This window comes from Vespa crabro, chromosome 3 (genome assembly GCF_910589235.1).
Source record: "Vespa crabro chromosome 3, iyVesCrab1.2, whole genome shotgun sequence".
Lineage (NCBI taxonomy): Eukaryota > Metazoa > Arthropoda > Insecta > Hymenoptera > Vespidae > Vespa > Vespa crabro.
In genome coordinates, this window is record NC_060957.1 from 11,614,877 (window position 1) to 11,637,590 (window position 22,714).

Here is a 22,714-nt window from a genome sequence, read left to right on the forward strand (position 1 = left end):
TATTATTAATATGCAAATTCACATGAAAATGTATGTATTGTTAAGATAAAATAAGGCTATTTTATTGATTTATTTGTATCATTCACTAAATCACAATAGCTATGTTGCTTTCTTATACTGGTTTATAATCTAACTTTGATTCAAGTTTCTTATTATCTGAAACTTTCCTTACAGCTTTCATAAAATCTTCTTGGACAACATATTCTCTCTCCAATCTTATTGCAAATAATCCAGCTTCTGTACAAACATTTCTTAAATCTGCCCCATTAAATCCATCTGATAATTTAACTACTGCCTCATAATCTGTATTAAATATTAGCCAATTATTGTTAAATCATAAAGATTATGTATATTATACATTACATATTAATATATTTACCAATGTCACCATGCTTAGCAATTGGACCTGCATGAATTTTCAAAATTTCAAGTCGTGCTTGTTCATTAGGTAACGGTATTTCAATCTTTCTGTCCAAACGACCGGGTCTTAAAAGAGCAGGGTCCAAAGTATCAGGTCTATTTGTTGCCATTATCATTTTAACTTGACCTAAAGAATCAAAGCCGTCCATTTGATTTAATAATTCCATTAGAGTTCTTTGAATCTCTCTATCTGCACTAGTTCCCTCAGAAAATCTTCGCCCGCCTATGTAAAATCAAATATTAATAATATTAAGTAATATTTCTTTTATGTATATATATTATTTTTTTTTTTATATATACTATTAACTTTATCAAAATGTCGTTTCTATATAAAAAATTTTACCTATAGCATCAATTTCATCCATGAATATAATACACGGTTGATGATCACGAGCATAATTAAACATTTCTCTGATCAATCGTGCTGATTCTCCAATATATTTGTCAACAATAGCACTTGATACAACTTTCAAGAAATTTGCATCTAATTGACTAGCAACTGCCCTTGCCAGTAGTGTTTTGCCAGTACCAGGTGGACCATATAATAAACATCCCTTAGGTGGAGTAATACCAACTCTTTGAAAAAGTTCAGGATTTAATAAAGGTAATTCTATAACTTCTCGTAATTCACGTATTTGTTCGCTTAAACCACCAATAGCAGAATATGTAACATCACCAGGATCTTCATGAGACATATTGTAAACCAATGGATCAACCTAAACGAGATAAAATACAGTTTATAACAAGTATAGACAACTAAAGTATAATATACATTTAATTATTGCATATCAAATTATTTTTACCTCACGTGGTAAATAACGCATTATAGTTAAAGTTGTCATATCAAGAGCAACTCTGGTTCCAGACTTTAATTTATTTTTATCAAGTTGACGTCTACAACCAACAACATAGCGAGGACCATTTGTTGCTTTTACTATAACTGAAATAACATTACATATTTTTTTATATTCTTTCTTAAAATAAAACAAAATGTTTCTAGATCTTTTTTCTTTTTTGTTATATAATATGGTTTTATATTTGTTAAAGCATTTCACTTACATTTCTCTTCTGTAAGTTGCTTAAGAACCTCACCAACTATCTATGAAAAGAAAATATATGTGTGCACATATTGATAATTTTTTACACAAAGAAATATTTAAAACTATACTTATTAAACAATATGATTTATTTACCTGACCAACACTTTGAAGAGCTTTCAAGTCATTTTCGGACTTGTCATATTGTTTGGTCAAATCTTTTAAGTGTTCCCTCACTATAAATATAAAAAAATATTTACACCCACATATATATATATATATATATATATATATATATATATCTATTACATGTATACAAAAAGTATCATTTTATATTTATATGTATTTAATTATAGAGGAAATAATAAAATATAAATAACAATTAATAATAAATCAAACATGAAACAAAGAACTATTATAGGAAAATGAGGTTAGGTAATATATACGTTTCTGGAAAGGGCAAATTATTTAAAAAAAAAAAATAAAAATATATACATCTTACTTTCTTTTAATCGTGATTCTACTTCTTTGTGTTCCAGAAGTTTTTTTCGATAATTTTGAAGAACCTTTTCTCTTACAGAATCCATGGTGACCGCCATTTTTACTTATTTTGCTGTATAACTGTCATTGAAAACGTTTCTAGGTAGATTCATATAGAATTGACGAAGTTTACTAACTTCATCCTCGATTGTACTTCCATCTACAATTTGTGATTTCAATAATGGAGTATAAAACAAAATGGAAGTATATAAGAATAATAATCTAATTATTTTCTATTATCTTTTTTTTTTAAACTGAAAAATTTCAATAAAAATATATTTAATTGATAATAATAATTAAATTTTACAAACTGTTATTAATTACATATTAAACATTTTTTATTTTGAAAATGAAATTTAAACAGATTCAAAAAAACTGCTATTGAAATAAATTTTGTATTAATACTTTATATTTTAATATTAATTTTTACATTTATGTATTACAATTACATTATAAATACATGACAATGTTTATCACAAGTATATATCATAAGAATCAAATACACTCAGTTCATGCTTATATTTTTTCAAAACAAATTCTTATAACTCAATGAATAAAATAAAAATAATACATAAAGCAATTTATCCTAGTTAATTACCTAACTACATTATTAATCCTATTTGTGATTTAATGATGCATTTGTTTTTTTAATAATCTGAGAGACTGTACAATAAACTCACATTAATAGAAGAAAGTCACTTTCATTGCAATATATATAAAAATAAATGTATTACTTGAAAATTGCACGTTTCAATATTTTATAATAAAATTATCACCAATATAATAAATTTTTTATTCTCGTAATTATATTCATACTTTTATGATTAATTAGTATTTTGTAATTGAAAATCTTAGAGGATAATTTCATCAATATTTTTGTTTTAAGTTTATTAATTGTATAATACTCATTCTTGTACTCTTTTAAATGTACAAAATACCATCAAAACTCTATTGGGAACAAAGTTGCATAGTAATACTGTAGATAGTTTAAGTACTTTCTTCAGTCTTGTTTTTTTTGGAATTTTGTTACAAACGACCTAAAAACAAAGATGCAAAAAATATCGGAAGTTAATATATTTTATACATTTAAATATAATTTTAAGAATAACTCAAGTTATTTCATTTACTTACTCAATTATATTCGGTAATATTTTATATCGACAAATATATTTATGTCCAAGTTCATATAATGCATCTATTCTAATCATTTCAATTAGATTTGTTTCATTTTTATGATAATTCAATCCTGCTTGATACAACTGAAATATATATTATAAAAAGATATATTGTTTATTTCTTAAATACTTCTAATAGATATATTATTTCAGGTATAATATTTAAACATACTTTTTCACCCAAATATAATGGTATAATGTTATCATCTTCAGCATGTAATATCATAACAGGACAACTAACATTTTTAATGTGTTCGTCAGATTCAAATCGTAAACCATTGTGAAAGAAAGGTTCTACAATTAGCCAATTGAACCATGGTAAGTGTTTAAATATCTGTATTAAAACGAATAAGACATCAGAAATTAAGAAAGAGGAGCATATTTTTAAAAATATAAAAATAAAAAACCTGTGCAAATGGATGCTCGCTTATTTCATCAATAATATTATTGAAAGGTGATTCGAGTATCAAACCCGTAGGTATTATACCTTTAGCACCTAATAATGCTAATGCATGCGTGGACACTCTATCCTCAAAGAATTTGTATTAAAATTACATTTTGTAATATTATATATATATATATAAGAGTATATATATATATATATATATATATATATATACATATATATATATTTATATATATATAATATTAAATACAATAATATATATGTAATATTGTATACAAGAATATTAAACACATATGAATGATTGTCTAGAAGAAAGATGTATATCAAGATTTCATAAAATTTACAGAAAAACAAAAACAATTTTCATTGTTCATTGTAACAATTAAATAAGTGGCTTCTACAATATATGCCTTTTTCTACACTCTCAATCATATTTTATTATATTTAATATGTATCTATAAATATATCGAACGATATTTGAACTCTTACCCAGTACCCAAAGAATGTCCCCAAACAAAAACAGGTGCAGTGCCATTAACTTTAGCCATTACCCATTCAATAATATATTTACTATCATTGACAATACCTGTTTCTGAGAGGTCTGCTTTGTCGCTATCTCCATAACCTAAATATCATATTTAAAATTATACTCTGTCAAACAAATTAGAGAATGAATATGAATGATCTTTATGCACACTTCTATAATCAAAGCACACAACATGATAATCCAAATTTTGGAAAAGTTTATAAAGTTCTAATCTGTGGCTACTTGCTCTATTTCCACTATTTCCATGCATATATACAAAAACTGGTTTACTACTGTTATGTAAAGTAGTTTCAAAAGCTTCATTCGTTGGAACAAATGAATCATTTATTAAAGATTGCGGCAATATATGCCTGAAAACAGATAGACAATAATGTAAAAAGATATATATATATATATGTATAATACCAATTAAAATTTATAGTTATATTTCTCGTATTATTTACCATACTCCTAATTTTACATGTTCATTGGTATGCAAGTAAAAATTTCTAACTCCTTTCAAGCCAAGAATCTCTGGTTTCGAAAAATCAGTGTTAAGTGGCCAATATACTAAAAAAATAAAATTTATTATTTTGTTTGAAGAATTAGTAGGTTTGTTGTTACATATGTTGGTACCAATGCACAAAAGGTGAATATTTACCAAAATTTAAAAAAAGGATTTTTTTTTGTACTGTATAAGAATAATGAAATATAATAGGTAAAATACCAAATAAAATAAGATAAGTTAGAATTGATACTTTCATGATCCACAATAAACATCTGAAATATATATAGATAGTATTAGAATTACAATTTATATATTATATCTCATAATAAAAAGAATAGTTAAAAAAGCAATAGTAACATCTATTTATAGAATATACTTATATGCTATACTCCAAGTGTAATTAATATGTTGGAAAAGCATTAAATTAATGTTATTTGGATTATTTGGTCATTTAATTTGCTTATGATGTTAAATAAGAGAAAGTATATAATTAGATATACCAATAATTAACCACAGAAGTTTGATTGATTCAACAAAGTAACTTACATTCCTGTATACCAAATATCAAGGACGATGAATGGTATCACTGCTGCTAAGAGTAGGTAACTCGATCGCATGTTTGTTAGTAGCTATCAAAGCTTAAGGATTCCTGTCACAAGTCCTTTTATGATGTAAAATACTTTCAGTTAGCAAAATTTATTACAGGAAGTTATAAAAGCACATTTTATTTGGAATGTTATGTTCTTAATATTCTGTAATTGATGTTTCAAGTATATATGCATTTATTTTATAGATGCATATCATTATTTATGAAAAAAATCTAGAGATAAATTATCCAAATGAAATGAGTCATAAATATATGTATAAATAGTAAAAGTAATTACATAATCATTCTATTTTATAATTTTATAATCTTCTTTAAATAACTTTATCCGAAAAACTTTGTATAATAAAACATTGTATGATCATGTGCAATTTGCATTAATGCAAATTTAAAGATATTAATATAATTAATTATAATAATAATGAAGAGTACTGTATTTTTTTTTTTCTTTTTTTTTTTTCCTATTTATAAGTATGTAAACTTACTTTTGCATTAGAAGCCTGTCTTTGTTGAATAATGGTTGAATCCGTTCGTATACTTATAAGTTAATATATTAATGGTAAATATATACAAAAAAAAAATATTTATATCTCTTAATCCTATTAATTCTTTGTCTTTGTTATCATGCAGGCACAACAAAAGAAATTGTTACCTTTTTACTAAGCGTTTTTTTGGCAACCAATATAACATATTAAGTAAATATAAAAAATATTGATAAATTGGCACAATTATCAATATTATTATAATACGTATAATTATACTTCAACTATGATTGTAATGAACTATTATAAAATATCATTAAAAGGAAGCACACTCATTCTTTTTTCTGTGTTAACAATAGTTAACTATAATATTGATTAATAAATGATTAATCTCTTCAACATTTAAATTCAATGTTTAATTAAAACATTGGATTAAAATTCTTTTTTATTTTTTCTAATATTCACAAATTATATTATAAAAAGAAAATAATTATCACAAATGGGCAATTATAAATCACTATTAAAATGACCTTTCCGAAGGAGCTTAGAAGATATACTGAAAGGAATCAAAGAAAGCAGACAATAAATTAAATAGTGCTTACTTCAGAACTATAGAACGGTATGACGTATTCCTAAATAATCGACGGAAATTACGCTTTATGGTTTTTCCACGAATTGTTACTATGTTCTTCTTTTTTCTTTTTATATCTTTTCTAAGTCCAATTTTAATGTAATATTTATTAAGTAGAAATATGTAATGTACTAATAATAAACAATCAAAAATTTCGAATAATTAGATTTGATTTTCGACAAAACAATTTGTTAAAAATTAGATCACATTTGAACAGATCGTTAAAATCTGTTTATCAGTGACAACTCTTTATATGCATTGTATTTTATGCAATTTACTTTTTCAATGTTTTTGATACACGCTCCTCTATCGTTGTTTGAGTTAAGTACTTTACGATCGATTATATTCGTTTAAATATTAAGTTTATACCTCTATATTTTTATTATTTATGGTAGCCATAACATAGAAAAGTTGCGACCTATCGCGTTACTTGATTGGCCGCTGTAACACTGGCGTAACAGTAATGGTCGAAAAATTCAACATGTTGGAATTTTACTGCTACAGTTTTACGTACAGCCAATCAGATTGCAAGGTTATGATGTCATACATTCGGCGCGAAAAACGAAGCACTTACAAAATATTTAATGCATAAATTTGTACTCATCCAAAGATAATATAATGTAAAATTTATTTATTCCATAACAATTGATAAATTTACTTTAAAAATTTAAAAGTATTTTTTAAATATTTAAGATAATTCACTCCTATAACTTATATAACAGTAAACGAAGTCAAACGGGTGTAGTAACGTTGTCATAGCAACGCTACGTTACGGAATATTGTGTGCATGGATTCCTACGGTACGTTTACGGTTATTCTTACGGAAAGTCTATGTGGTCAATCTAAATCTTTTAATGTTCGAACATTATATTTACTTCATAAAAATCAAATAAAAAGTTTAATGCTATATTAGAATAGTCGTGAGTACATATTTTTTAAATATATAAGCTAGAGAATAAATGAAAAGATAAAATAATTTTGATTCTTCCACAGTATAATAATTTATCAATATTAATTGCAGATGAGTCGCAAAGAAGCTTTATCGCAATTTATTCAACAAATTCATGGCAGACCTGTAGTTGTTAAATTAAATAGTGGCGTTGATTACAGAGGTATATATCTGTTTTTTTTATTTAATTATTGTATTTTGAAATTTTATAACCAAAATTTTAATGTACTAATCATTGTAAATGTTCATAGGTGTATTAGCTTGTCTAGATGGCTATATGAATATAGCATTAGAACAAACAGAGGAATATGTTAATGGACAATTAAAAGATAAATATGGTGATGCTTTTATACGTGGTAATAATGTATTATATATCAGTACACAAAAACGTAGAACATAGCTATGAAATAAAGCAATTTATTTCATAATTATACTTTTTTATAATGAACACAAATGAAATCTTTTTTTATGTTAGCATTAGATAAGTGATAACATGAATACATGATATTAGTTTCTTTTATGTAATAAAGTTAACGAATAAATTCTTAAGGGATATCATAAATGTTAATTAATTATTCGTATAAAACATGTATATATATATATTTCGTAATACGAGTTTTTTCAATTTTTTTTATATTTTTAACGATAGTATATGAATCTATAGTTTTATCAATCTCAAAGTTTATAATATTATGGATTGTTTGAATTTCTTTATTTTGATATTTCCATTTCAGTATCCTCTCCTATTTCCTTTTTCTTCTCGTTTTCTTTCATAGCTTTTAATCTAGCGAGTCTTCGTTCAATAGCCATCTGTCTATTTCTTTCAATTCTTTCCTTTATTTCATCACTTAATTCTGAAGTATTAGTTTGCGAGCTGCTTGTTTCTATGACTTTATCAGTTTGAGTAGAACATTGTTCAAATGCATTTACAAATAACATATTGGCACGATCATTTATGGATATATCATTTTTGTTAAGATTGGGTTGTACCGACGCTTCCTTTTGTTTTTCAATTTGTTCGGCAATCAGTAAATCAAATGCATCAACAGTAGAATTACTTTCTATAGGTTCATCATCACTTACATTATTCTGTGAAATTTCACCATCATCAAATGATATCATATCATTTCTATATTTTGTTACAAATACTGACAGGTCTTTTTTAGAACCAAGCTTCTCTGTTTTTTCTAAAAAGTCATCAAAATCTAATTTTGGGAACAATCTATGCGCCCAATGTTCTAATCTTTTCATAACACGGTCCAAATCCTTTTTTTCATGTCCTTTTCCATGAAATTTAAATCCTTCAAAATGTTTCTCAATGGTATGTATACCTTTGGGACCCTTCAAACGTTCTGTATTAAGTTTAGGCATAGGATTACGTGTGACATGCTTTTCTGACTTCGAAGGATTTTTTGGGACATTCTCTTTTTGTTCTTCTTCATCAATATCGTTTAAATTTTCACAATCTTCGTTCGCATCTTCTTTTTCATACTCTGCCAATATTTCATCCTCGTGGTCAGAAAAATTCGACAATGCAGTCATATTGACAAATCTTTATGAGTAAAAAGTATATAAAGATAATGGAATAAAGTAGTTAAATACACGTAATATTGTGTTATATGTTTGTAAACATCAAAACTATTCAGAGAACTGGATTAGCTATGTCTGTCTTTTGAAAAATCTTAACCTAAAAATCGCTATCATCGTTATCTTCAGAAGTAGATGTTTCTTTTTCCATAAAACTATCGAACTCTCCGTTAGATTTATTCATTCTTTTTAACAAAGACACTAACAATCTTTTGTTGAGATGATCCGTTTGCGTAATTTCTCTTACTACTTGTTGATAATTTCCATTCGAGGGACGCTCGGTTTGCAATTTCTGCAATGTATCTCCATTTGGTTCTATTGGCGTACCCGGCATTTTTATTTCGACTTTGATATATCACTCTGATATATCACAAAATGTATATAATTGAATGAAAAATATCAAAATATGTTAGATCAAAAAAGATATGCAACAAGAATATTTCTCTTTGATTATTGCAATTCACGTTTGCACATGCGCCAATGATTTTTCTGTGAACGTTTTCTGAATACGAACGATGAAACGGATTATCTTAAAAATAATATTTTTATATGTCCCAATATCTACATTTGTTAAACATTATGAAAAATATCTCTTAACGGAAAGAAATAAAAAATAATACATATAATATATTTTATACCTTTAAAAGAGATTAGAGACATATATTTATCGTTAAGAATAATTTTTATGGTAACATTTTGATATAGATATAACTTTTTCATATCGTAATTGAAAGATTTTTTATTAAAATTTCTTCTTGGTTAAAATTTATCTACGATTTAATTTCTTCCAGAAATTTCAACAATTCGAAAATAAAATGGATCTTTAATGACATAGAATTAAATCAAATGAGTTATGTCTCGAAATTGATTTCCTACCATGCATGTATATACATATATATATATATATATATATATATATATATATATATATATATATATATATATATATATATATATATACAGAATGGATATAAAAGCAAAGAGAAGTTCGTCATTGGTAACATTCTGGATGCTAGGAAGTACACGTATTTGATTCTTAATCACGTGGTATTCTCTATAATATCATTATTTATTTGTACGTGGCATTTGTGACGTGATTATCAGATTTATATTTTGCATATTATTATTAGAATCTGTTTTAATTCTATAAAACATATAACGAGCTTCCTCGAGGAAAAAAAAAAATAAAATTTTTGTTACTACTCGTGCGATTTTGCGGGATCTTTGGAATAACTAAAGAGGATAAGCAGGTTGGTCCGTCTTCAACGAATAAAATATATTTGAATATTCAAATCATATTTGGTTTTTTAACTACGTGGTCTTCTCTATGATATCATTATTTATTTATGCGGAGCATTTGTGGTGTGAATGTCAGATTTATATTTTGTATATTATTATTAGAATATTTTCAATCCTGTAAACATATAAGTTTCTTCGGGGGGGGGGGGGGGAAAGATATTAATCTTTTGGTACTATTTTCTACGCTTTTTTGGAATCTTCGGAATAACTAAAGAGGATAAACAGGTTGGTTCCCCTTCAACGAATAAAATATATTTGAATATTCAAATTATTGTTTTGATCGTTTTTAAAAAAAGTACATATAATTTCGATTATTTCAACAAATTTTCTAAACGGATTTATTAGTTTATTAATTTCTTAAGATGTCTCTTAACATTGTCGATCGATGTTAGGTTAAGTTTTATACGATCAATTTCATCTAAATTTGTTTATTTTATTTTTAATACGTGCATGTATATAAATATCATGTCGTTAAATGACATCTGTATTTTAATTTTTTTTTCTTTTTTTTTCTTTTGTTCCTATTCTCTCTCTCTCTCTCTCTCTCTTTTAATTGTTTCAATATGAAACAATGTAACATATATGCATACATAAATATATATACATATACAAATATGCATATATAAATATTTATATAGGCGATTAAATTCTTTACGTTAATATTTCTAATTTCTTTTTAGTTTTTTTTTCCTTTGTCGATTTTTTTCGATCGTCGATTCAAAGAATATCAATGAAATACCGATTTCAAAAATCTGTTATCGATAACTTTTATAAATAAAAATCTATACACGAAATCTTATAAATAAATATATAAAAAAAAGAGAGAAAAAAAAAGAAAATAAAAAAAAAAATGGAAATGCAAATTCCCGTATGTTATTCTAGTTTTATATTTGTACTTTTTGTTAATTGGAATGAATGTGTTTATTAAATTTTCTTTTTTATCTGTATATTTTTCAACGTATGTAGAAAAAAAAGAAAAAAGAAAAAGAAAAGAAAAACAAAAATAAAGTTGTTTAGTCTACATAATAAATTATTTTTTTTTTTTTGTACAGAATATATTTGTTTCGATGCACGGATTCATTCATCAAATCTATACAGTTTAATATTAATTAATAACACTAAAATATGTATTAACATAAGAGTGATTAGTCATTTATTATACATATTGATTTACTTATATTTTTATAATATTAAATCTCAATGAAACGGTCACACTAATATCAATATCATAAATAATTTATAAGTATAATGTAATAAGTTTGATATTTATATAGAAATGATCAATTTCTTATCGATTGTTCTTTGTACTTTCACAAGTACGAAGGGCAAGTTTATTTATTTTATATTGCTAAGAAACGAATTTATCAATCGATGTATTTCTTTTATTTTAATTCATTCGTGCAAATAATCCATATGTATGTATTTAATAATATATTTATAAAATGATCTACTCCTTTTTTAGTTCTTTCTTTCTTTTTTTTTTTTTGGTGATAAGAAAATATTTGTATGCAAATATTCGTTAAAAATTTTCTTTATATATTTCATGAATAATTAACTTTATGACATAGCAAAATATACGTATACGCATACGCATACAACATGTGTATATAATATATACTTGTATAGATATATGCATGACTATATTACGAGTTCAATGAAAACGTAACCTTCTTATCTCTAGTTTGAGATCAAACACATATTTCTTTCAATATTTCTTATCATTTTGTTGATTTAACGTTCTCGTATTTCTATAGTAATTCTAACCTAAAATTATTTCTTCTTTCTTTTATTCACTTATTTTATTTTATTTTATTTTATTTAGTTTTTTATAAAATATATCATATTAACAAGTTTAATTTATATTTATTATAATGAATTCATTTATATTTTTTACTAAAAAGAAAAAGAGAAGAAGAAGCAAAAAAAAGGGAAAGATATATCTAAAAAAAGTATATAAATGTATTTATAAATGCCTTGTCAAATAACGTCATTTACTTATAAATTGTTTAATCATGTACGTATAATGTTTTAATTTTATTTTAACTTTTTTTGTATCATACGATAGTGACGCTTTTATATGAATAATTAATACTATCGTAACGAATGATAAATTTAAATATATATATATTACGCACGATTAGATCTGGATCGTTAAATTTATATTCGCTTTATTTTTAACACGATATAAAACAAAAAAAGAAGAAAGAGAGAAAAGAATATTGAGATGATTGTTTTATACAAATATCGAAGGGAAACAAAAAACAAAAAGGTACGTTGGAGAATATCTTGATGAAAAAAATTTATTGAACGAAAAATAAATTATCAAGCAGCGGGAAGGGGAAGGGAAAGGAAAAAAAGACATTTTACTAATTATATATTAATAAAATGATGTTTTATTTAATATCATTCGTTCTACGAATTTTTTTTTATTTTTATAATTTTATCGTGGAATTTCCCATTCGAATAGAACAATATTTCCTCGTCAAGTAATTTTTCTAACAGTATTCCATAATGTTTTTGATAACAGTACATTAAAATTTATAGATTTCGCATTATAATGTCACGAAATTAAATGATAATAAGTCATTGAATTTATGGTAATAAAAAAAAAAAAAAATAAAAATATGCCATGTATCGTTCGGTAAAATTACTTTTATAAAGAAAGAAAGAAAGAAATCAAGAAAAAGTTTATTATATTTAAATACATACATACGAATGTGTTTGATTAAAAAAAAAAAAATTTAATATTTATTAAATTAATTTATTAAAAAATATTAAACGAGAGACACAAATTAGAGAAGAGATCAACGTTTCGTGTCATAGATTATTTATTCGATTGAAATCGATTGAAATCGAGTAAGTTAAATTACTTTAACTTTCTCTTTAATGTTTTTCCAATGTACAGACACAATAATATATTCCATACATTTATAAATAGCATAAACTTTCATTGTGGTTGTCGCTGAATTATAGGAATAACAAGAAAACAGATGGTGAAAGTAGAATTATTCTTTTAAGAAATTCATCGAATTAATTTTATCCTCATTCAAACAGGCATAATTTGATTATGTCGTAAAAATTGAGCAATTAAAAACGCACGTAAGCTATTCTCAGTGCTAAAAGGATACTTTATTCCAGATAAAACGTAATATTTGATACTATATCATTATAGTCATATATATATATATGACAAATATCATTTTATAATATAATTTTTTTTAATAAAATTGTATGGAACTAATCTAATCAAAATTATAAATCAATTAAATTATAAATTTATTAAAGACGCTGATAAATTATAGCGAATATATGCGATAATGACCAAATATAGTTATTATCTTTGCATTAAAAGGGTTAAATTTTGACTCGTATTATCATTATTTCATTATTTTCTTTTTCTTTTTTATTATTAAATTATATATATATATATATATAATGATATCTCAAAATGTTTTGCTTAAAATGAACATTCAATATTTTATTATAAAAATATTAATTTATGTTAAATGTAAATGTTAATTTGAAACAAACGACAATTATTATTGTTCAATATATTTAATACGATTTTTGTATACGGTCTTTTTGAAAGATATTTTGTTTATCATTAAGCTCTAAACTTGGTCGTTTTGTTTTATTGTTTCTTTTTCACTTGGATTATCTATAGAAACTAACTATGAGCAATTATCGGCTCACAGATTTACTTGACTAATACTGTAAAGGCTTTCGCACATGCATTAACATGAGATCACGGATTATTTAGTACGTTAGCCGTAAAAAAGGAAAACCATTGATTAAAATCGAATATTGATTTCTTGTTATATTTATTCGATTGCGATTATGATTACGATACAGTCAAAAATCGTAGCGATAAAAATTTTTTGATTCTAAAGATTTATGTATTATTTCTTACGTTTAAAGTGTTAAAGTAAAAAAAAGATTCTCTTCCTTCATCCTTATTGATATTTTCGTAATTTATCGACTACGGGATTTCTTTTTTTTAATCATTTTTTTAAATAAAATATTTTTAATCGATTTAAATAATAAGGAAGCAGGTTGTTATTATAAGAGTGAATATCAAGTGACTTATAGCAAGGAAGTTGTTTACTACAAGAATGTAAGAAAACACGTGTGAACGTATGCACATTATAAACTTTGAACGTTATAAATTATTACTTGGTCATTTTTGGATTATATAATAGTCTCTCATTTTCTTTGTTTCTTTTCCCCATTTTTTTTTTTTTAATGTCATCTAATGTGAAAATAATTATTTAGTTACAACTTTTAAATGTTTACATAATACTTTAACCTTTTTCAATGATGCGAAAAAAAATATTTCATACTATACAATGACAGATTATATAAGTTATTACTAACATGCTATTTTATTGATGCAGTTGGCTTTCATTATTTTCTTTTTTCTTTTCTTTTTTTTTTTCCTTTTAGTCTAAAAACATTTTCAACTCAAATTCATTAGAGAATAGAATGCACGAAGTATATTTGAATTTAGCGCCCAAAGGTGGTCTGATGTTTTGTTATTGATTTCTATGAGTTCAACAGTTCTCGTTGGAATTTAACAAGCGACTCGTGGGCGTAAACGACAAAAATCATGGTTATTCTACTCTGTAAAGGTATAAAATACGTTTGAAAATTTTATTTAAATTTTATGATTAATGGCATTTTAATTTTCTAATGAGAGAGATAATTATTTATTTTTTAATTGGGTTTTTTATTTTTCTGAAGCAAACAAGAAAATTATTCATGTCAATATTCACATTCGGAGATGAGATATTTAAAAAACAAATAATTTTTATCTATTATAGTATTAATTGATCATATTGATTAATTTTTTGTCAAGAAAGATTGTATAATTTGCTTTTATCATTAGTAAACTTAGATATATTTTTGATCTAACAGATCAATCAATGTGATTTACAATACCCAGCTATTGTTTAAAATAAATTCTCTTTAAATTAATCATAATTATGTTAATCAATCGATTGTTAGATTTTCTTTTTACAAATTAGACGTTCTTTTTACAAATATAAGTTAAATATCGACAAGTGTATGTGTGTATGTATGTATGCCTGTATATATATATATTTATTTTGATTTTGCATTGGAGATGTTTCTCTTGAGATTAACGATATTCTTTAGATATGATAATTAATAAGAATTTTTTACCATCATCATCATCATCATCGTCATCATCATTTACGTATTAAATATGATTAAAAAAACATTTTGTTTATTGCTAGATATTAATAGAGAAAGGTGTCGTCAGATGTAGAGTGGGAGAAGAAAAAATTAAAAGTGGTGGGGATAAGAAATTTAAAAGGCGGATTATCTTGTGCGCCACATGTCATTATTAAATTTATTCCGTTCGTCGGTGATCACGATTTTTATAAAAACTGAATTATTATATTGTATGATTCACATATAATACGTCATAAATTAAACAAATAGAACTAATGTTCCACCAGTGTACTTTGCCCGTACATCGGCTGATACGTTACGTATATCAATAGAGAAGAACAAATTTATTCTTATCATTTCATATATACACATCGTCTTTCGTATAATTCTTAATGATCGTGCGCGTTTTCTACACGCTTAAATTATTTTAATAACTACATTTTTATTTGTTCCACTTGAAAAATTAGTCTCGAATAATCAGTATATTAAAACATTAAATCGTTACATTATTACATTAATTTTTGTTACGTTAAGTTTTCTTCGTGACATAGATTGAAAAGGAGATAAAGTCGATAAATCATAACAAGTTGAAAGAAACATAGATATATCTCAGGATATTTAAATATAATTTTATCTAATAGATAGTTATCGTATTGATAACGAACCTGTGATTAATGATTTTTTTTTTGTATAATTTTTCTTTGTTTTATAATTTGTTTTTCTTTTCCTGTTATTCTCAGATAAGTGGATAAATACGATTATTGAGAGATTCGTTGCATCACCATTAAACAGTGGAATACAGTGGTACACTAATGATTAAATGCTGACATTCTTTATAAATAAATTTGATTGATTATTACTTATTTTTCTTTTTAATTCTATTGCAGAAAATATGACTGCTGTGCAGCCTGTTTCATCGAACAATATTCTCAATGGCTATACTAAGAATGAAAAGGTAATATTTATTAAAACTTATTCATTTTAGTTTATCTATATGCATCTTTTCATATTATAATTTTATCTATTACATCATTTACAATATTATTTATAATGCATGTAATAACATATTGAATTTATGTAATAACATATTTGTAATATTACGAACGAATTTTTTATTTTTTTTATATCATAGGTACTTAATGGATCTTGTACTCGATATGCGGTAGCTAGTAAAACAGGCCTCGATGGTAAATATATATTATTTGTAAAATTTAATCACAATAAGCCAATTCTTTTTTCTTAATTACAATTAGGCCCGGATCAAGTGTTAACGTCAGATGTAAATATAACAACAGAAGCTAATGGTCGAATTAGAATACAAATGGGTGAAGGTATTAATGCAACATTACCTACTTCTATACCTGGTCTTTTATCAGGAATTGCTAAAAAGTTTCCGGATCAAATAGCTTTGGTATCACGACCAGGATTAGATGGTACAAATACAACATACACTTATAAGTTAGTGTTTTTAAAGATATTACGAATCAAAAGCTTGAATGTTTTATATGCATGTGTTTTATGTACTTTATTTATTATTAAAAAATTATTTATAGGCAATATGAGACTGAAGTAAAAACTGTAGCCAAAGCATTTTTAAAACTAGGTTTGGAAAGATATCATAGCGTCTGTATTCTAGGGTTTAATAGTCCACAATGGTTCATAACTGATATCGCTGCTATATATGCTGGGTAAGAATATAGGAATTGTTGTATAATATTATTGAAATGTCATAACATGCATAATTGTTTCAGAGGATTGGCTGCTGGAATTTACACGACAAATTCTGCAGAAGCGTGTCAATATAATGCACAACACAGTAAAGCAAATATAATAGTAGTTGAAGATTCTAAGCAATTAGAAAAAATATTAACAATTAAAAAAAATTTAGTCCATTTAAAGGCTATTATTCAATATGAAGGAATACCTAAGGAGAAAGATGTATTAAGTGTAAGGAATATGTAACAATATAATATATATTAAATTATTCCAATCAAAGATTACTATACATTTTTTATAATACATATTATTTTCAGTGGGATGAATTATTAGAAATTGGTAAAAAAGAATCTGATGATAAATTAGAAGCAGTTTTAAAAACCATTGGTGCTAACGAATGTTGTACATTAGTATATACTGTAAGTAAGATGATATATTTAAGATTTGATTAACAAAAACACCATCCTATTTTATTAACGAATATTTGTACTTTTTAGTCTGGCACAGTTGGTAATCCAAAAGCTGTTATGTTAAGTCATGATAATCTTGTACATGACTCAAGAGCCATTAGGAAATATGTTGATTTTTTAGATATAAGTGAAGTTTGGGTCAGTTACTTACCACTGTCTCATGTTGCAGCACAGGTGAGATATAACTTTTATGTAATTAAATTATAATTACCAAATAAATCGATTAATTTGGATATTGATTTATAGATAGTTGACATATTTCTAACTATGTCTGTAGCAGCTACAGTATATTTCGCAGATAAGAATGCTCTTAAAGGAAGTTTGATAAACACCTTAGTAGCAGCAAAGCCTACTGCTTTCTTAGGTGTACCAAGAGTATGGGAAAAAATTTATGAGAAAATGCAATTAGTAGCACGTAATAATGGACGTGTAAAAACTTGGATAGCAAATTGGGCAAAATCTCAAGGTCTCATTTATAACATGAACAGAATGAATGGTACAGATTACAGACATTGGGGTTACATTATAGCTAAATGGCTTGTCTTCGATAAAGTAAAAACAACTTTAGGTTTAAACAGATGTAAAATATTTGTCACTGCAGCAGCACCTTTAAGCGTAGAAATTAAAAAATACTTTTTGAGTCTAGATATTCCTATAATGGAAGCATTTGGTATGTCCGAATGTAGCGGAGCACATAGTATAACTTTAAGGAATAATTACAGGTAAAAAAAAAAAAAAGAAAAAAAAACCCACGAATAAATTGGTTTACATGGTCTACATAAAAAATACATTTTTTTTCTATTTAGATTAAGCAGCGTTGGTTCTGTTCTGCCTGGTTTTCGTACGAGATTAGACAATCCTAATGAAACTGGTGAAGGTGAAATTTGTATGTATGGTCGACATATTTTTATGGGATATTTGAATGAACCAGAAAAAACAAAAGAAGCCAAAACTGAAGAGGGATGGTTGCACAGTGGTGATCTTGGTAGAATAGATTCTAATGGCTTGTTATACATTACGGGTAATTATTATTATTTCTACTTTTTATTATATCTTATGGTATTATTTTAATTATATTTTCATCACTATTGCTCTTGTTTAGGCAGAATAAAAGAACTGATCATTACGGCAGGTGGAGAAAATATATCACCTCTCCACATAGAAGAATTAATCTTGTCCGAATTACCTGTTCTTAGTAATGCTTTGCTAATTGGGGATAAAAGAAAATACTTGACAGTTTTAATTACATTAAAGGTGAATAATGATTAATATGTTAAAAAACTTTTTTATATAATAGTTATCTCTATTATTATTATTATTATTATTATTATTATTATTATTATTATTATTATTATTATTATTATTATTATTTTCAAAAACATATTTTTTTTTTAGGCTGAAATAAAAGAAGATACTGGTGATCCATTAGATACGTTAACTCCAAGTACACTAACATGGTTAAAATCTATAGGAAGTAATTCAAAAACGATTAGCGATATCGTGAATTCAAAAGATCCACTTGTAATGTTCACTAATATATTTGAAAAAATTATTATCTTCATAATTTGATATATTTTTATATTAATTGAAGATTATTTGTTTTTAGGTGCATAAGGAAATAGAAGAAGCTATTAAAAGAGCTAATACAAAAGCAATCAGTAATGCACAGAAAGTACAAAAATTTCGGATTTTACCGCATGATTTTTCAATTTCAACGGGAGAATTAGGACCAACATTAAAATTGAAAAGAAATGTTGTTTGTAATAAGTATGCCAATCTGATTGAAGATATGTATCAATGAAAAATAATTGAAGGTACATTTACAGTCTAATTACGTATAATACATACTTCAGCGTATTAGATATTTTTATTGGGATTAAAAGATTAGACTACATCGGTTGGATGGTTCAATATGTTGAATATCTGCAATATTATGGAATTGATATATATATATATATATATATATATATATATATATATATGTGTATATATTAAAGTACTTATAGAGTTATCTTTCATATACAATGAACAAAAATACGTTTTACTTTCGCAGCAATCTAAAAGTTTAAAATTTCTTTTCTTTTTATATATATATAAAACACAAAGCAATTATCGAAAGATCTGATATTTTTTTTATTCTGAAAAATGATATTTTTGAGTAGATTTTTAATTATCCATGAAATTGTTATATTTATTGCTAGTAATTATTGAAAAATCTTATAATTCTAGTAGTTTATTGGGAACAATTATATTCACGGGGAAACAAAAAGAAAAGAAAAAAGAAAAAATACCTATTACATATACACGAAACTATTTTTTAACGTAAATTAATATCAGATTTTTTTATTATCAAATTATTTCATTTATGATTATGTGAAATAAGGATAAAATAATGGTCCTATTAAAAGTGCCTTTTCTCGCCATTAATGAATTCACACAATATTTGCATACGTTTGTAAGATTTTTTGTCTAAACTAGTGAAACTGTATTGGTAGTATAAAAAGTGTTATTTTATAACGTATATATTATAGATAAAATATGAAAATTAATACAATCTCGTGATATTTGATATGATCAAAAATAAATTGTATACCAAAAAACAATGGGAACTGATATGTGATGTAAAATATAAAAAATTATTTGCATATAATGGATACAAATCAAAATATATTGATGTCTTATAATATTTCAGCGATAATATTAATTATTAATATAGCTAAATGTTTTATTCAATAATTTCTTTATAATGAAAGAAGTTGTGGATATATATGTGTATGTGTATATATATATATATACATATATACATATATATATATATATTATATATATATATTTATATGGTAATAAAGTGATTTCTTTATAAATAAGTTTTATTATTCTTAATATGTTGTTTCCCAAGAAAATAAATATTTAGTTCTTAATATAATTATATTTTCACAGCCTGCTTATTAAAATAGAATCATTTATAATCTTAAATCTTTAATGAGATTACAATGATATTTTTTAATATGGGTAGTAAAAAACACAATTCGTTATTTTAATTGCAATATATTACTAATATAGTTTACAATAATCAAAGCAGAGTAGCTTCATTTAAGATCATCTTATTTTGCACACAGATTTTTAGGACAACCTGAATTCTTATAAGAAAATACTCTTACTGAGTGCATCACAGCAACTTTAAAAATGCAGATCTGTATTATTTATATAATCTTTTACCCTGAATCTCTATTGCGTATAGAGCATTGGATTTATTTCATTCGCTATTAATCGTTCGTACATTACTACCTTTAATATGCACGTATCTTCGCAGTTCTTTATCTGTATTCTCTTATTTTATAAAATATAATATGGAAATTAAAAATTATAAAGTTTAATTTTTTACTGATATAACAAAAGAATATTTTCAATAATAAAATAAACAATTTACTGTAATTTAAATTTGTTGTTAAATAATAAACATAAAAATCATAATTTTTAAAACATATAGACTTTTGATTGGATCAAATATTTTCTAACCATATAATTATAAGCCCGATAAAATTATTGCATGTATGGCTCTTATACTACTTATTGTATTAAAACATTAAAAAAAATTTTTTAGACATTTTTAGAATAATTTTTCGCAATAATTATGATAAATGGTTAAACTATTGAATAATACAATAATGTGTTACTAAGAAAATTGAATATAAAGAATAAGAGTTCTCTCTAAAGAAGTATGGCTATACTTAATTAATTTATGTTTCAAATTTGTATACTCGTACCACATTTGGACAATGGCTTGTTTAACAACTATTACTATTAAATATAGCGAATGTGTGGATAGTTTTAAGATGTTGATGATGTATTAAATTTTTGTTGAATAATAGAAGTTTTACGCTGTGGCACAGATTCTGGTGTAGGAATAGCATCACCTGTTGGTAAAATGCCAGCAGGTTTTGGCTTAGCTGCCGATTTTTGTTTTGCCATTTGATAATCTCCAGAATCAAAATATTTTTGCTGCAATTATGAATATTGTATTTGTATTTATATTTTCGTTTTTACTTGTACCGATATTAACAGATATAAAAAAAAAAATTTACTACAATCTGAATCAAATAAAAACATCTTTATGTAATATTTATTATTGATATAACATTACGCATTATATTATACAATATTCTATATTTACTTACACCTTTGGCTAATCTTTTTTGTAAAAATGCCGAATGACCACTAATCGGACGTCCAATCGCATTTGGAAATTTAGCTTTTAGTTTAGCTTCCTCTAATTTTTCAATATCATTTGATGACAACTAAAACAACGCAATATTCCAGATATTTCTATAAAATATTTCTAAAAGCTAAATAAAGTTAAGTGGTTAACAAGAGTTAGATTTATATGTATATATATATATATATAAATCTAACTCGAATACTGACATCGTTAAAAAAAATGTAGTTTTCCATTTTATATTGCGAGTTTGTTATAGTAAATATATATTAGCCAAACATAAAAAAATGTAATAACACTAAAGATAAGAGACGATTACTATAAGATGGCGGTAAAATTAACCGGTGATTTTCAATGTGTTAAATAATTCTTACCTCGGCAGTTGGTTCGTTTGTCTGATCGTCGCTCATTGTTGGCGACTTTATTATACTCCACGTTAAACTTAATATTTTCAAGATACACTAGTCACTTTCTATGCTCTAGCTATTAAGAACATATGAAAAACAAAACTGTTGTGGTTGTAAACAATGACAGCGTGATTTCTTATTTAAAATCCTATAAAAAATTATTGATATATATATATATAATTGTTCACTTTACTGATGGGTTTTCTATCCGAAAACAATTAACTGTCAACGAGAAGTGCTTGAAAAACAGTAATTTCGTCATATGAAGAGTCATATGTCTGACCGTTACCAAAAATCAATCTTAAGGATACTTTTCATGATATACGTAAAATATAACATTAAAGCGTTTCGATTTGTGTGTGATTGGTTAATTCCGGTTATAGACGCTATTCTTAAAGATCCGCCATGTTGGAATGGATATACAGAGTGAGCTTAAAGTTTTTAGATAGGTCAAAAGTTCCTATGTGATTTTACAAATCAAATGTTCTTTTTTTTTTTATTGATTTGATTCTTAGATCTGTTCGTTTTTACGAACATAAGAATTTCTT

At 25.0% G+C, this 22,714-nt stretch overlaps 7 protein-coding genes across 20 annotated transcripts; 2 read left to right on the plus strand and 5 right to left on the minus strand.

Moving 5' to 3' along the window:
- Positions 1-35: 35 nt before the first annotated feature.
- LOC124423118 (26S proteasome regulatory subunit 10B) lies at positions 36-2,119 on the minus strand. Its single transcript, XM_046960524.1, has 7 exons — positions 1,960-2,119; positions 1,614-1,693; positions 1,480-1,519; positions 1,224-1,360; positions 764-1,136; positions 380-643; positions 36-303 (listed from the first exon to the last, which is right to left on the minus strand). The coding sequence occupies exons 1-7, from the start codon at positions 2,054-2,056 to the stop codon at positions 113-115; spliced, it is 1,182 nt and encodes a 393-aa protein (XP_046816480.1). The 5' UTR covers positions 2,057-2,119; the 3' UTR covers positions 36-112.
- Positions 2,120-2,384: 265 nt separating this feature from the next.
- Positions 2,385-6,620, minus strand: LOC124422773 (lysophosphatidylserine lipase ABHD12). Of its 8 annotated transcripts, none has more exons than XM_046959664.1 (11): positions 6,301-6,620; positions 5,702-5,753; positions 5,159-5,261; positions 4,766-4,884; positions 4,569-4,674; positions 4,276-4,475; positions 4,068-4,203; positions 3,580-3,697; positions 3,345-3,506; positions 3,129-3,256; positions 2,385-3,034 (listed from the first exon to the last, which is right to left on the minus strand). In XM_046959664.1, exons 3-11 carry the CDS (start codon positions 5,227-5,229, stop codon positions 2,998-3,000), a joined length of 1,077 nt encoding a protein of 358 aa, XP_046815620.1. In that variant the 5' UTR covers positions 5,230-5,261; positions 5,702-5,753; positions 6,301-6,620; the 3' UTR covers positions 2,385-2,997. The 8 variants fall into 8 exon arrangements, with proteins under 8 accessions (XP_046815620.1, XP_046815618.1, XP_046815617.1 ...); XM_046959662.1 differs by having other exon boundaries at positions 5,159-5,273; positions 6,301-6,619; XM_046959661.1 differs by lacking the exon at positions 6,301-6,620 and adding an exon at positions 5,869-5,886 and having other exon boundaries at positions 5,159-5,273.
- Positions 6,621-7,092: 472 nt separating this feature from the next.
- LOC124422436 (U6 snRNA-associated Sm-like protein LSm6) lies at positions 7,093-7,840 on the plus strand. Its single transcript, XM_046958851.1, has 3 exons — positions 7,093-7,249; positions 7,351-7,441; positions 7,530-7,840. Exons 2-3 carry the CDS (start codon positions 7,351-7,353, stop codon positions 7,676-7,678), a joined length of 240 nt encoding a protein of 79 aa, XP_046814807.1. The 5' UTR covers positions 7,093-7,249; the 3' UTR covers positions 7,679-7,840.
- Positions 7,841-7,850: 10 nt separating this feature from the next.
- Positions 7,851-8,841, minus strand: LOC124422435 (protein TIPIN homolog). The gene has a single exon (XM_046958850.1). It carries the CDS (start codon positions 8,818-8,820, stop codon positions 7,990-7,992), a length of 831 nt encoding a protein of 276 aa, XP_046814806.1. The 5' UTR covers positions 8,821-8,841; the 3' UTR covers positions 7,851-7,989.
- Positions 8,842-8,946: 105 nt separating this feature from the next.
- LOC124422437 lies at positions 8,947-9,362 on the minus strand. The gene has a single exon (XM_046958852.1). It carries the CDS (start codon positions 9,197-9,199, stop codon positions 8,966-8,968), a length of 234 nt encoding a protein of 77 aa, XP_046814808.1. The 5' UTR covers positions 9,200-9,362; the 3' UTR covers positions 8,947-8,965.
- Positions 9,363-9,863: 501 nt separating this feature from the next.
- LOC124422482 (long-chain-fatty-acid--CoA ligase ACSBG2) lies at positions 9,864-20,092 on the plus strand. Of its 6 annotated transcripts, none has more exons than XM_046958966.1 (14): positions 9,864-10,115; positions 16,098-16,161; positions 16,245-16,312; positions 16,490-16,544; positions 16,611-16,815; positions 16,911-17,045; positions 17,109-17,304; positions 17,391-17,492; positions 17,571-17,717; positions 17,790-18,265; positions 18,350-18,564; positions 18,646-18,797; positions 18,939-19,064; positions 19,150-20,092. In XM_046958966.1, exons 3-14 carry the CDS (start codon positions 16,250-16,252, stop codon positions 19,342-19,344), a joined length of 2,067 nt encoding a protein of 688 aa, XP_046814922.1. In that variant the 5' UTR covers positions 9,864-10,115; positions 16,098-16,161; positions 16,245-16,249; the 3' UTR covers positions 19,345-20,092. The 6 variants fall into 6 exon arrangements, with proteins under 6 accessions (XP_046814922.1, XP_046814927.1, XP_046814921.1 ...); XM_046958968.1 differs by lacking the exon at positions 9,864-10,115 and adding an exon at positions 14,746-14,792; XM_046958967.1 differs by lacking the exon at positions 9,864-10,115 and adding an exon at positions 15,465-15,587.
- A 483-nt stretch (positions 20,093-20,575) lies between these two features.
- On the minus strand, positions 20,576-22,495 carry LOC124422486 (alpha-endosulfine). Of its 2 annotated transcripts, none has more exons than XM_046958975.1 (3): positions 22,134-22,495; positions 21,722-21,841; positions 20,576-21,545 (listed from the first exon to the last, which is right to left on the minus strand). In XM_046958975.1, the coding sequence occupies exons 1-3, from the start codon at positions 22,167-22,169 to the stop codon at positions 21,375-21,377; spliced, it is 327 nt and encodes a 108-aa protein (XP_046814931.1). In that variant the 5' UTR covers positions 22,170-22,495; the 3' UTR covers positions 20,576-21,374. The 2 variants fall into 2 exon arrangements, with proteins under 2 accessions (XP_046814931.1, XP_046814932.1); XM_046958976.1 differs by lacking the exon at positions 22,134-22,495 and adding an exon at positions 21,969-22,109.
- Between the last annotated feature and the right edge of the window lie 219 nt (positions 22,496-22,714).